Source organism: Erithacus rubecula, assembly GCF_903797595.1.
Source record: "Erithacus rubecula genome assembly, chromosome: 14".
NCBI lineage: Eukaryota > Metazoa > Chordata > Aves > Passeriformes > Muscicapidae > Erithacus > Erithacus rubecula.
In genome coordinates this window covers 16614198-16627940 of record NC_136666.1, presented here as the reverse complement: position 1 = coordinate 16627940, position 13743 = coordinate 16614198, and the positions used below count along the sequence as shown (strand labels likewise).

Below are 13743 nucleotides of genomic sequence, written 5' to 3'. Positions count from 1 at the left end.
CCTTTCAATGGCACTTCCTTCTAAAAGTAAGAGTAATTTTGCTAGAATTTGGTGAGCTCTGTCAAAAAAATGTCATGAGTCACTGATTTACCTCTGATTTGGAGATCTCAGTTTATCTATATTTATGTAGTAATAAGTCATTATCTATCTCATTATTGCTGTGCTCAACTAAAATAGGTGTTTGAGCCAGTGGCCTCTCAGTGTGATATTTCCTGATGATTTCTGCAACAGAGTAAATTCAGAAGTGGCAAAGAGATTCTGGACAAAGTGTCACTAAAAACTGATGTGAGTAGATTCTGGATTTGTTTGAATGTTCTGTGGAATATCAGAGCCTTGTTCTGTTGGAGGGTAATGGGAAGGGATGATTAGTGCTGAAGCAAAATGAAGAATTTGTATTCCCAAAATGCATAGAACTAGTGAGAATAATATGTAACCTTGTTCATAACAACACACTTTGGCTTTTTGTTTTTTTCCTTTACTCCCAGTAAACAAGTGAAGAACAGTCCCAGTTGCTGTGAGGAATGCTGAACTGGAAGACAGGAGGTGCACTCCAAATTGCACTCCTTGAGGATATTACGAGCCTCTGTTTGTTTCAGCAACTTTGTTGCATCACACCCTGAATTCTCTAATGATAGTTTAAATTTCAGCAGTTAATTGTGCTGTACTTGAAGGCTGGATTACATTCTGAAATGTCTGGAGTTGACTGGAAAATATTGACCTACCTTGTGAATGGGCACTTAATTAACAAAATCTCTCACAAGGTAGAAAGTTTCTTGGTTAAAAGGCACTTTATTAACAAAATCTTTCACAAATTAGAAAGTTTCTTGGTTAAAAAGCCTGTTTCTTTCAGTGTCAATTTTTTCTCAGTGTATCCTACAGATTTATACAGAAAAATGGTTTAAACTGATGCCTTCTCAAAAGCCCTTGTCTTTGGAAATGACTAGAATTCTCAAATCATTCCAGTCTCCCTCATGAGGAATGAAGAGGAGAGGGATAACAGCCCTGAATGCTTTTTGTAACCACAGGAACTTTACAAATCTTGCACTCAAAATTCTTACCCAGTCCTTGTGGGTGCAGGTCACTCAGAGGATTTGTCTCTGCTCGTCAGAGACACTTGGAACAAGTGCTTTAATTCTCCTTTTTAAAGACACCTTGAGCTTCAGTCACACTCTGAAATGCAAGGAATATTTAAATATTCCCATTCTGAACAGATTCATCTGGCAGCTTTCCTTGCTTCAAAATTCTAACTGCACTGTTCCTTTTATCACCTCTCATTACCCACATTAAACCCACAGGAAGAAAAGGCATTTCTGAAGAGTCGTGTCAGCTTTTCATCCTTCCCTTCAGGCAGGACTGACATCACTGAAATCAAAGCCATTCTTTGCTCAACTACATCTTTTTTTGAGCTTTGAGCTGCCCAGATTACTCTGATTTATGTGACTTTGCTTTTTAAGTATTGAAAATTATCTGAAGAGAAACTATCAAATTGTTTTTCAAAACGTAAGTCCTTATCTTACAATATTTTTTACTCTAGCTTGCTCAGCTGATAAGTTAATACTGAAAACATGGGATTCCAGGTGAATAGTTACAGATAAATATTCCTAAAGGACAGATGCTCCATTTGCCAGCGGCTCTGCAATGTTTGTTGGTAATCCAACAAAATCCTTTTATTAACAAATAAAGACCTGAGCAGGAAGGTGCTGTAATGGTGGAATGGCAGATTGAAGGGTTAACATGGAATGAGTACGCTGCCGGTTAGTGTCTGTAAACTTTATTGTGTGTGATAACAACAAAGTTAAGCTGCTCTTCACCTCCCTCTTAAGACTATGACGATCCTTTCTCGTTCCCGAGGGGTATTTGGGTATTTTTAACGAGGAGAAGCCGCTGAATGCGATCAAGGCCTTTGTCCGAACGCTTCCGCTTCCGGGCCGCGCTTCCGCTTCCGGCCGGGAGGTGCGGCGCTTCCGGCCGCGCGCGGTGAGGGGCGATGGCGGCGGGGCCGGGGAGGGAGGGAGAGCCGGGGCCGGGACCGCTGCTCCGGGGGGCGGCAGGGCCGGAACCGGGGGGAGCGGGGCTGCGCGGTGCCCGCTCCTGCAGGGAGAGCTCCCGGAGCGGGGCTGCGCGGTGCCCGCTCCTGCAGGGAGAGCTCCCGGAGCCGGGGGAGCGGGGCTGCGCGGTGCCCGCTCCTGCAGGGAGAGCTCCCGGAGCGGGGCTGTGCTGTGCCCGCTGCTGCAGGGAGAGCTCCCGGAGCGGGGCTGTGCTGTGCCCGCTCCTGCAGGGAGAGCTCCCGGAGCCGGGGGAGCGGGGCTGCGCGGTGCCCGCTCCTGCAGGGAGAGCTCCCGGAGCGGGGCTGTGCTGTGCCCGCTGCTGCAGGGAGAGCTCCCGGAGCGGGGCTGTGCTGTGCCCGCTCCTGCACCGAGAGCTCCCGGAGCGGGGCTGCGCTGTGCCCGCTCCTGCAGGGAGAGCTCCCGGAGCGGGGCTGTGCTGTGCCCGCTCCTGCAGGGAGAGCTCCCGGAGCGGGGCTGCGCGGTGCCCGCTCCTGCAGGGAGAGCTCCCGGAGCGGGGCTGTGCTGTGCCCGGCTCCTGCACCGAGAGCTCCCGGAGCGGGGCTGTGCTGTGCCGCTCCTGCACCGAGAGCTCCCGGAGCGGGGCTGCGCGGTGCCCGCTCCTGCACCGAGAGCTCCCGGAGCGGGGCTGCGCGGTGCCCGCTCCTGCACCGAGAGCTCCCGGAGCGGGGCTGCGGCGGTGCGGGAGCGCTCCCGGCTGTCGGACGCTGTTGTGTCCTGGGCTGGTTTGTGCCCCGCTGTGCGTGTGGCTGTGGGACGTGGAGGGTTTTATCGTTCCCTTTGTTTGTTTTCAATGAGAGCGAGCACAGCACGGGCGCGCCGCCGCGGATGAGCAGGACGAGTCCAGCCCTGGCAGCAAACCATGGCGTATCAGCTGTACAGGAACACCACGCTGGGAAACAGCCTGCAGGAGAGTCTGGATGAGCTCATACAGGTTGGGGGCTTGGCGCCTGGGCGAGCAGCTTAATAAAGACAGAAGTTTTTACCCAAACACTTTTGTCGTTCCTACATTGGGGTACTTATGGCCAAGGTTTGGGAAACCTACTGATTGAAATCAATTGACTTGTGATTTATTTTTTTCTTTATATTCTGGGTAAAGGAAAGTGTTGTATGTAAGTAGCATAATCTCATGTGGCTCAGTAAATGAACAGCCAGATTAAACTGGGACATTGCAGTCAATTCTGGTTTTTCCAATAAATATACATTATAAGAGGTCTTTGTGTAGTACAGAATTGAAATACAAACATAGAAATAAATACAGAAACATAACTTTTTGTATATTGTTCTAGAGATCTTCATTGAAGTGAACTTTGTTTTGATGGTTTTAACTTATACTGCATGTTTGAGCTTACTTTGAAACAACTCAAAACTTTTTTTTTTTTTTTTTTTTTTCTCCCAACTACTTTAGTCACAGCAAATCACACCTCAGTTGGCCCTTCAGGTGCTACTTCAGTTTGATAAAGCTATAAATGCAGCACTGGCACAGCGAGTCAGGAACAGAGTCAACTTCAGGGTAAGGAAATTCTACCTTAAAGTTTTACATGAGATACAGCAGCTAACTGTTGATACAGAATGTCATTAAAAGCTCTGTGCTCTAAGAACTTAAGAGGGTTTTCATTTTGGCTCCAGTAATGACTGTTTACATGTACATTCTGTATGCAGCTGTAAGGCTCATGACCTTGTTCTATCAGGGATCTTTGGAGTGAATGCAAAAATCAGATGGTGAAACAGGGAGGAGGGAAATGCCTTTTTGATGGATAAACTTTCCATCCTCAGTGTCTTGCAGATGAGGAGGGAGACTTTTGTTTCTTGCAGCTGCCCTTAGCAAAAGTGAGATGAGGCCAGATTGTCAGCCACATGAGTAATGTGAAGAGAGACTAGAGAGTTTTAGACCCACGCTCTCACTGGATTATTTTGTAGCTATTTTCTGTAGGTATCATAGAAAAATAAGTTGGGGGAGGCACCCTAATTGATGTTAGAAAGCCAGCAAGTTGTTAAATGTCAACTTGAATGTAATGTTGAGAAAAAAACCCCACAAAACCCATCTTCCTGTGAACTTTTGTTATAACACTTCTCTACAGTCTTTGTATAACACATTAATGATGTGGGTTCCTAAGAGACTAGATTTTTCAGCAACATAGAGATGTTACAAATAGCATAATTTCTCTAGCACACTTAAATTGTTATGTGTATGAAGCATGCTATAAAATGCAGTTTAGCATGTTTTTAGCGAATAAATTTTTAAAATGTTATTTGGAACTTAAATTCTAAATTCAAAAATGTCGATTTAAAATACATAAAAGTGAAGGTCAGAAGTTTTCCATATTGACATCCTCAGTAATACATCAAATAGGGGGGATACCCCTTTATGTCACATATGTCAGTTCTGTCATGATTTTTTTATTGCAGAATTCACATCTTGCTGTGACCACTGTATCTGATTTTTCTTATGGCCCAATATTTTAAGGAATGTTTTCTGCTACTGATCCTTTGTACACATTAGAAAAATTGTAAAACTTCTTCACCTACCTGAGGAGCCTCCCCTTGGATATCCTGTAGCATCACTCCATGGTGGTGAAAATTTCTGCCACTGGAGGGCATTTAAACTCCAGTTTTCCTCAGAATTGCTTTTTTGCTTGCCAGTTTGTATTCATTCAGGTCCACTGTTGGCTTTGTAGCAAATCTATTCTAGAAAGGACATAGTTCAGTAGATACTCATCATATTTTCTGTTGCTTTTGAGATGTGACCTATAGAAAATGTCTCTTGTCTTTTTATAGGGGTCTCTGAACACATACAGATTCTGTGACAATGTCTGGACATTTGTACTGAATGATGTGGAATTTAGGGAGGTCACTGAACTTGTGAAAGTGGATAAAGTGAAAATTGTAGCATGTGATGGAAAAAGTAAGTATGAAATATGATAGAAATAGGCTGAAACACAAGACTTGATTGTTTTGAGAAAGCTTTGACCAAATGTGTTACTAAAGCCAGATTGACTGTATGACTTAGACAGAAGTTGGGCTCTGCTTTCCCTTTGAATCTGATGAGAGGTGAAACAAAAGGCAGCTCAATGCTTCTCTGACTCATGAGCACTGAGGTAGAATGTGTTAGGGACTGCTGTGTGCCTGTTGATGGGAAGTACATAGTGCTAGAGCAATTAGAACATCAGAAGTAATCCTTATTTTTTGTGTGGTGAGTTTTCTAGAACCTGTATTTTAGAATAGCACCGTTTTACTGAATCTGAAGAGTACTTCAACTGTCTGAGCAAGGAATTGTCTGGGAAAAGTGTCTAAGCAGTCATTCTCTGGATTTGATAGCTTGGGATACAAACCCATGAAAAGTTTTTGCATGCATTTGCAAGTCATAAGACTTGTTGCCTAACAGACCCTCTCTATGTACACTGCCTGTGGGAGTCTGCAGTCCATATCTGCTTGACTGGGTTACTTTTTTCCATGTCCCTTGAGATTCTTTACTGGAAAAAGTAATTCAGTGAGTTTTGTGGCAAGCTGCTTTATAACTTTTCAAACCATCAATGTGGCAGACAGCCACAGCTAAAGCTGTGTGAAATGATGCCCTTTGTTCAAGCTAAAAGCAGGAACTGAGCCTGGAAAATTCTTTATTTAAATACACCCTAGAACTCTGAAACAGGTTCTTCATGGCTTCCTGACCCTGGCAAGCTTAAAATAGTCTTCAAGCTGTAGTTCTAAAGAGTTGACAGAATTTATTGTTTTCTCAACTTCTGGTATTAACCAAGCATATAATCTTACTGCTTGGTTTTTGTATTCTTATTATAGCTAGTGGAGGAAATCTGACTTTCCAAGTATTAATCATTCTCATTCTTGAAAAATTGTGCAGATAAGATTTAAACAACTGGCTGACTTGAAGTTGCTATTAACATTGCAACCTTTTTTTTTTTTCCCATGAGAAGCTGACTTATTGAAGGAACAGTGCTAAACACTGGCTTGTTTTTTCCATATTTGAATTACATACTTTTTCCACAGCTCTAAAAACAAGAAAGCAGTAATGGTAGTGTGTCAAAAACTGCACTGGTGTTAGTTGTTGACAAAAGGTCAGAAGAGAGAACTGGTCTCAGTTGCTTTGTGAAGATCATGCTCATTCTTGCACCTGTTTCAAAAGACATAAGCTATAGCTCATACTCTATCAGAGCTTTTGCTGCTGGATGTGCAAAAACCTTTCTTCTTAGTAGGTGATAGCTGGATGTGCTTGTGGCTACTCTAGTTTTGTGCTGGCTCTTCTCAGTGTTGCTAAGTGAAGTGAAACAGCACAAGCAGTTCATGCACAGCTTTGAAAGCAATAGAGGGAGTTGTGTGGGTACAGAACATGTTCTGAAATGCTTGGGGAACACTTTAGAACTTGGGAAAGGTATTAGAGATGCTCTTGGTTCTCTGTTTTCAGTGGGGGTGTGTATTAATCTCACTTTCTCTTTTCTTTCCTAGACACTGGCTCCAACACTGCAGAATGAATAGACTTGTGGTTTGTCTGCAATATTTTCTGTTAATATGCAGCACTTTCTGGAGAGAAGTATGGAAAGGGACTGATCATACTCAATTCTTGTGATGCAGATGTGAGTTAATCCATATGAGAAAGCATCACAGAATGACAGTGGAAGAAATACCTGTAGCATTTCTTCATTTCACCCTATAGGGCATGAATACAATGTTACCATTTTTTTAATTACAAGAGATACTGTTGTCTTTTTTGGTTCAAAATAATTTCTGTAATAAACTTTTATTTAAAAACTTTTGAACGAGTGATCATTGGAAACCTTTATTTAGAAACTGGCATTAACCTGTCGTATTTCCCCAAAATTTTCTAAGTGTGTTTAGAGAAATGCTGCAAATGAAAGTGTCTTCAAGTTACAGGTTTCCAAGTGTGGTTGCACTGTTAAGTATTGCAAGAAATGGCTGATACAGAATGATGGAGAAGGACACCAGTGAAAGCTCAGCAGCTCTTGCTGAGCAGCATGTTTGTGTGTTTCTGACTGCATCTTTCTGTCTATAAATAGCTCTGCTACGTGCCCTTTGCTGCACTCTGCAGATTGGTAAGTAACCATTTTTGAAACCAAAAGAACAGACAAGTTGCTTTTATTTTAATTGCACAATAAGTGTTTTTATTCTAAGGGTTGCAAATGTGTATCTGTACCATGGTTTTCTCTTGTTCTACATCAAACTCAATCTTCTGGGTTTAAACTTCATTTGTTCTCTAATAATCATGTGGTAAAGCAAAGGGAAGTTGAGGCTGTCTGGTGTTCCTTCTGGTTTTTGTTGCTTTGCTCTCCATAACTTTCTTGCCACTTGCTATTTTTTGTGTTTGAATTTCAGCTAATCCTGCCAAGTTCATCTGATTAATGTACTTTGTGGTCTTGGAAGATTGAATTTACAAATAAAAGCATCAACTGCACTTCTACTGTACTAAGCTATTCTAATATCCAGACACATCATTTCACTAGTTAGAGCATCAGCACTCTTGCTGCCTATTTGGTTCTTTGCCTGTAGTGTTCCAGACTTTTCCATTTATTTATTTCATTGTCAATTTTCTTTAGAAAGATCACATTTGCTTCCATTTTTCAGCAGCAGAGAATAGGTAAAATACACCTTTGCTCCTTGACATTCAGCTGTAATGGATGTTTCTATTTAGAAAGTAAATTAGCTTAAAGAAAGTGAAAGGAAAGAATAAACACCAGTGCAGAACTGGCTGTGGATGACTGCCTGTGTAAACATGGTTTCCAAGAAAAGGGATTTTGTCAATTGCATAGATGTGCAAACCAGGATATTATCTAATGTAAGCTGTTTGCTCAGTCAGGGATGTCAATACCTGACTTCAAATGTAATCAGAGAGACACAAATTAAAGTGCAGAGCAGGAAGAATTTATGATGAATTTCCAGAAGACAGGATCATTGTGTGTGTTTGCTCGATGACTAAGCACAGTGATGTGGAGGAGAGTTACTCAAAGCACAGATCCTTGTGTTTAAGGGTCCTGGAAGTTTAGGGGATAGGATTTCAGTCAAGGTCCTGTTGACCTGGGTTTGCTTTTATGTAGTTTTAACATTTCAGGGTGGGGAGGAAAGTAGTAGGGTATTAAAAAGCACTTTAGTAAGACTGTACTGGGAGATGTGAACTTTTTCTTCTCTAAATCTAAAGGGTGGTCTTTGTTAGGATTAGCCATTATGGAGAAGGAGGTAGTAATTTAATAATAAAAAACCAGATATATTAATACTTTGGTTTGCATCTTGTGCTAAAAGAACCTGCATCCTTCAGGGAAGTGGCAAATTGTTCACTAAGAGTCTAGTTAACATTTTATGGTCACTGCTGTTGCAGTCAGAAGAAAAAGAACACCCTAACCCTGCTCCTTGAGCCAATTTTATTCATGACTGGAAATACTTTATTGGTGTTGTGTTTCTATCATTTGTGTTTGCTTTCCATCTCTTTAGAATTTATTACCTGTTTTCCTCCAAATTAATTTTCACTGACTCATCTCTTTATTATAGGGCATCTCAGAGATGATCATATAAAGTATCAAATGTGAAGCAAGAAGTAAATAAACCCTCCTAACTAAACTAAAGAGAGCTGTTACAGACATGTTGTGTAAGTATGTAATAAGCCACATTGTTCTTGTAAAAATAAAGTGAAAACCACTTGGAAATAAAACATAATTTAAAGCCAGGTTTAAACCAGAAAAATAAATCAGTCGTTAAATTCCAGAATGACATTTCCTCCACTTCTTGAAAGGTAAATTTGCAGCATATTTCCTCCTCAAACAACTGGTGGCTTATTTAGAGTTCAAGTTGTTAGTTAATGATCGTAGACAGAAATATAAGAATTAGATTTTTTACTACACAAAGTTAGTATTGCTGATATTATTTCCAATTGGACAGCTCATGATTTTACTGATGAATTGGATATGGAGTTTAACCTATTTTTGGAGGTGGTCCTATAATCTGATATGATTCTACTACTTTGGGCTATAGCTGGCCCTACTCTATTCCAAAGTTCATTCTTTTGTCAGTTCTGCAGCTAGCTGACCAGTTACATGATTTCTCTGTGCTCTGTTGCCAGCTATCTGATTTCTAAGATCCTTTGACATCTCTGGAAGGCAAAGTTCTGTATTGAGAGTTTCTTGGTGATTTTTACTGTCATTTCTAATGGCAGAGATCACTGCTTTGATGTATGACTGCCCTCATGAATGTGACATTTCTGATGTCTTCAAAGGAGGATATGCTGAGAAGATTCCTTTGTAAGAATCTTTTTGTCTTATTTCACCTTAAGCATTTGGGAGCAGGCTTATTCTTTCAGAAGAAATTAGGTCAGTACAAAAAGAAGTGATTTGAAATAAATTTGCACAAGATAGCCTTTGTTTTTGCAACTAAGTCATTTGAGAGGAGTTCTGGGTAATAACACTGTCAGAAACAGGAAATTTCCTTTGGATCAAGAAAATTTGATAACAAGGTTAGCAGGTTGTTTACCTCTGCAGGTAATAAAGCCAGAACAGTCATTTTCATCCAAAGCAATGATCTCTCTGAACAGGAGGGCTGCATAGGCTGTGTTGTTAGATAACTGCTGTCCCTCCTACTGAGTTACCAAGCTGGTTTTCTGGTATGCTGACTTCACTTATGCCTTCATATTCTATGGACAAGTTCTTTCAAATCTGAATAAATGCTTAGAATCTCTCTCTTCAGGCCTAACCAGGAAGGGCAAAGATTGCAGCAAGTAACACTGAAAAAAAAAATATTTTGACTTTGCTAAAAGGCTCGCCATGGAAGAGACTTGAAATGATACCACACCCAAGCTAAATCTTTGTCTCTCTATCTGTATCATTTTTGTGTCTGACAGTGACAGATGAAACATTGTTATTGCAATGTGTACCAGCAATACTTCCTGTTTCTGAGAGAAGAAACAGCTGAAGAACTTAAACATATTTACAAAGTAAAGGGGATAAAAATTACTGTTGACAAGTCTGTAAGTGACTTGTAAGTATGTATTTTTCTCTACAGGTAAATTTGCAAAATGATAGTGAGGCCCCTCAATCGATAATCTTTCACTGTTTCAAGCTGGGATTGGGCCTCCAAACCCCTTTGTTCTTTGAGATATAAATTATTTCGTTTTTACAGACATTGATTTCATGGATGCATTTTGTTTTGATGCAATTTCATAGAACTGTTGAGTGTGGGGATTTTTTTTTTCCTCCATGAATAAGCACATTTTTCCTCTGTTTCCAAGAGAAAAAGACAACACTTTGCTGCAGTTAGAAACACAGTGACCCTTTCCTGCCTCTTTCAGTCCAGAAACCTGAACATATCCCAGCCCTCTAGTGAACCTCTTGGCACTAGTTTGCCATTTTGAACTAATATGTATTAATTTAAAGTAAGCAAAAGAGTTCTAACAAGCAAAATCAGGCAGCAGTGGTTTGATGCAGTCTTCTGAGGTGGGACACTGGAGCTCTTAACCCTGAGTCATCAGAGAAGTTTTGTTTGTTCTAAAAGAACATACTAGACATAGAGATAATTTCTGTTTAATTTTGAATTTGCTGCTGAAACTATTTTGAAAAGTTGTATGCTACCAGGATAGTGTAAGGCTTTAATCTCTTTAGTAAATGTCTGCTTACCTAAGTTGGAAACAAGTCCCTCCAGGATCAGTAATCCTATTTATTTGCTCTTTTTGCATAAACAAATGCCCAATGATACAGTGGGCTTTTATGTTTGAGAGCTTTTCTTGCCAGTACATGGAGTTGACTGTGAAATCACCATGGCATTTTAAAAAATTACTATTTTACAACCAAGTTCTCTTAAAATGTCTAACAAAATTGGAATGACACACCTTTTCAAGTCATTTACTTCATCATCTCATCCTGTTTAAAGCAATGTTTTAAAGATCCATGTGGCTGCAGTCATAGCTTTGTCTAAACTTAGCCTGGTGTTACAGAATTGCTTCTTTGTATAATTCTAATTCTCCACTGTATACCTTAAATTTGTAAAGGTGAGTGTTTACTTCCAAGAAAGTTACTTGAATAGATTTTTTTTTAAAAATAAAGACAACAGCATTAATCCCTCAGCATTAAAGATAGTGAAAAGCTGTTGGATCCATCGAAAGCAGATAACTTTTAATAAGAGAAGGTGAGAAAAACACATGGATGAAAGACAGGTTCTGTGATCTTCCTTTCATCTTCTAGAAACTAAAAAGCAATGTGATGGGTGATTGGGTTGTTCATTGTTTATTGCTGGTTGTAGTAATTAGAATGTTGGCATATCACCAAAATATTTGGGGGTGTGGTGGGAAGAGAGGTGTAGATCTTAGAAGGTTTGCACGCCACTGTGTGCATCCCTGTGTTTCAGACAGAGAAGTGGGTGCACAATGGGTTAACTGGCTTAATGCTTTGCCCAAAGCACAAAGCGTTCTCCTCAGAGGATATAGAACACCGAAGCGCTGTGTATTTTAGTATCTTGGATTTTATTGAAGGTTTTTAACGATTAATGGCTTTTGGTAGAGTCGGAGTTGAAGGTGAGGCAGAAGCAGCAGTCCTCCCTTCAGCTGAGCAGCGCTGCGGGTGCCACGAACAGACGGGCGGCTGCCAGTTCTCTGTGGAAAAGCGAATTAATGGTGGTTTCAGCTCTGCCCCAGCCGGAGCTGGAGGCAGCGTGGCTCGAACCTGCCCGTCTGCAGCCCTGGGGTCCCTTTGCCAACAGCCTCAGGCGGGGACTGTGGAACCTGCGCTCCGGGGCGAGGAGCGCTCTGCGGGGACCCCGCGCACCGGGGGCGGGACAGGGGCCGGGCAGGACGGGCTGAGCCCCCCGCCCCTCCACACCGCGCCTTCCCTGCGCTGGCCCGTCCGTCTGTCCCTCTGTCCGACCCTCGGCGGGCTCTTCGGGGCTGGCAGGGCACCCTGTCCGAGGGCTGGACTCGGCCACGGAAGGCAGCAGGTGCTGGCCAGAGTGTCCGTGGCTGCCCTCAGAGCCCCCGGCCGTACAGCGCCTTGTGGCGCAGGTGTTGCTCCAGACACTGCACGGCCGAATCGTCCACCTCGGGGTCGAACTTGTTGGCCAAGAGATGGTGCTGCTGCAGCATCCAGGGTAGGTCCCCCACCCCATAGACGCAGATGGCGCGCTGGTGGCGGCCGGTGCAGGGCGGGTAGGGCGCGCCCTTGCTCATGTCCCCCTCCAGGTACTGCCACTTGACCAGGCGGGGAAGCGCGTTCATGTCCGAGAGCTGGAATTTATCGCTCGGGGGCGCGCCCCCCGGCACGCCCGGCATGCGGTTCAGGGTGGCCCAGACGTGCTCATCAGGGCTGTAGCTGTCCTTGGACCACTCGAGGAACTTTTGTGCCGTGGGGTTCTTGAAGATGTACTGCACGAAGTCGCGCGTGACCGCGTTGTACGCGTTGCCCGTGAACATGGGGTAGTTGTTGGGTGGCGGCAGTTTCTTCTTGGTGGTGCGAGAGATGCCCTTCCCCACCTCGTAGTGGAACTTCCAGCGCTGCTCCTTGGCGGCCGAGGGCCTCTCCGACTCCACGCTGTTGCGGCCCTGCAGCAGCTGCAGCGCCCGCACCATCTCGGCGTTGGTCTTGATGGGGAAGTCGGTGCCGCAGGTGTTGATGAGGTAGCGCCAGGGCACCGGGCTCTGCAGCAGGTCGCGCATGCAGTTGAGGTCGGCCTGCAGCCGGGACCAGGAGGCGTAGACCACGCTTTCCAGGCGGCTGGCCACGAAGACGTTGGGGAAGCAGGCAGCGATGGCCCGCACAGCCTCCTGAAAGGCGGCCGGGGCTTTGCTGTCCACATGGACGCAGTAGATATTCTGGGGAGCGTAGACGGAGCGCAGGAGCCGCTCAAACATGTCGATTTTGTGGTGGATGACTATGGAGTAGGCGATGGGGAACTCCTCCTCCTCCTGGCTGAGCGGGAACTCGATGTAGCGCCGGGTCTCCTTGAAGTCTCTGCAGTCCCTCGTAATGTTCAGGTAGTCACCGGGCGTCGGTGGAGCCTTTTTGTTGGCCATTTCCAGGTTGCTGAGCTGCGCCTCCTGGATGGCTGTCAGGTCCCCTCGGACCACCCCCGAGCAGTTGATGCTGCGGCTGGGGGAGAGCTCCAGCGCCCGGTGGAGGCGGGAGGGGTCGGCGGGGTCGGGGCGGGCGGTGCCGCGCAGCGCCAGGGCGGCGGCGAGCAGCGCCAGCGGCCCGAGCAGCACGATCGCCCAGCGCCGCCGCACCGGGCTCCGCTCCCGCAGCTGCATCCCCGCCTGGGGCTGCCCTCTGCCCTGGCTGCCCTCTGCCCTGGCTGCCCTCTGCCCTGGCTGCCCTCTGCCCTGGATGCCCTCTCTGCGTCTGGATGCCCTCTCCCCCAGCTGCCTTCTCCCCCTGGATGCCCCCTCTCCCCCTGGATGCCCTCTCTGCGTCTGGATGCCCTCTCCTCCGGCTGCCCTCTCCCCCTGGATGCCCCCTCTCCCCTTGGATACCCTCTCTCCCCCCGGCTGCCCTCTCTCCCGGCTCCGTGCCCCCGGGAGCCCGAGCCGCTCCGCCCGGAGCAGCCTCCAGCCGGGCACCTGCTGCCTCCGGGAGCTGGGGAAGCTGTGCCTGGGCGATCCCGGCGTGACCGCAGGTGAACAGTCCCCTCCTTCCCCGTGGCGTGGCTCTGTTTGGTTTTATCAACACTGGGGGTGGTTCTATAT

At 44.9% G+C, this 13743-nt stretch overlaps 2 protein-coding genes across 2 annotated transcripts; one reads left to right on the top strand and one right to left on the bottom strand.

Moving 5' to 3' along the window:
* Positions 1–1914: 1914 nt before the first annotated feature.
* GTF2A2 (general transcription factor IIA subunit 2) lies at positions 1915–6831 on the top strand. Its single transcript, XM_079318143.1, has 5 exons — positions 1915–1977; positions 2865–3000; positions 3475–3579; positions 4845–4971; positions 6525–6831. Exons 2-5 carry the CDS (start codon positions 2929–2931, stop codon positions 6548–6550), a joined length of 330 nt encoding a protein of 109 aa, XP_079174269.1. The 5' UTR covers positions 1915–1977; positions 2865–2928; the 3' UTR covers positions 6551–6831.
* Positions 6832–12022: 5191 nt separating this feature from the next.
* Positions 12023–13308, bottom strand: GCNT3 (glucosaminyl (N-acetyl) transferase 3, mucin type; the record flags this gene model as incomplete). Its single annotated transcript, XM_079317603.1, has 1 exon — positions 12023–13308. One exon carries the CDS (start codon positions 13306–13308, stop codon positions 12031–12033), a length of 1278 nt encoding a protein of 425 aa, XP_079173729.1. The 3' UTR covers positions 12023–12030.
* Between the last annotated feature and the right edge of the window lie 435 nt (positions 13309–13743).

Bases quoted from the DNA above. Each gene is read 5' to 3' on its own strand.
- GTF2A2 (XM_079318143.1), top strand. From the start codon at position 2,929: ATGGCGTATCAGCTGTACAGGAACACCACGCTGGGAAACAGCCTGCAG. The intron at 3,580-4,844 runs GTAAGGAAATTC...GTCTTTTTATAG, and splicing joins GGAACAGAGTCAACTTCAGG to GGGTCTCTGAACACATACAG. The intron at 4,972-6,524 runs GTAAGTATGAAA...TTTCTTTCCTAG, and splicing joins TGTAGCATGTGATGGAAAAA to ACACTGGCTCCAACACTGCA.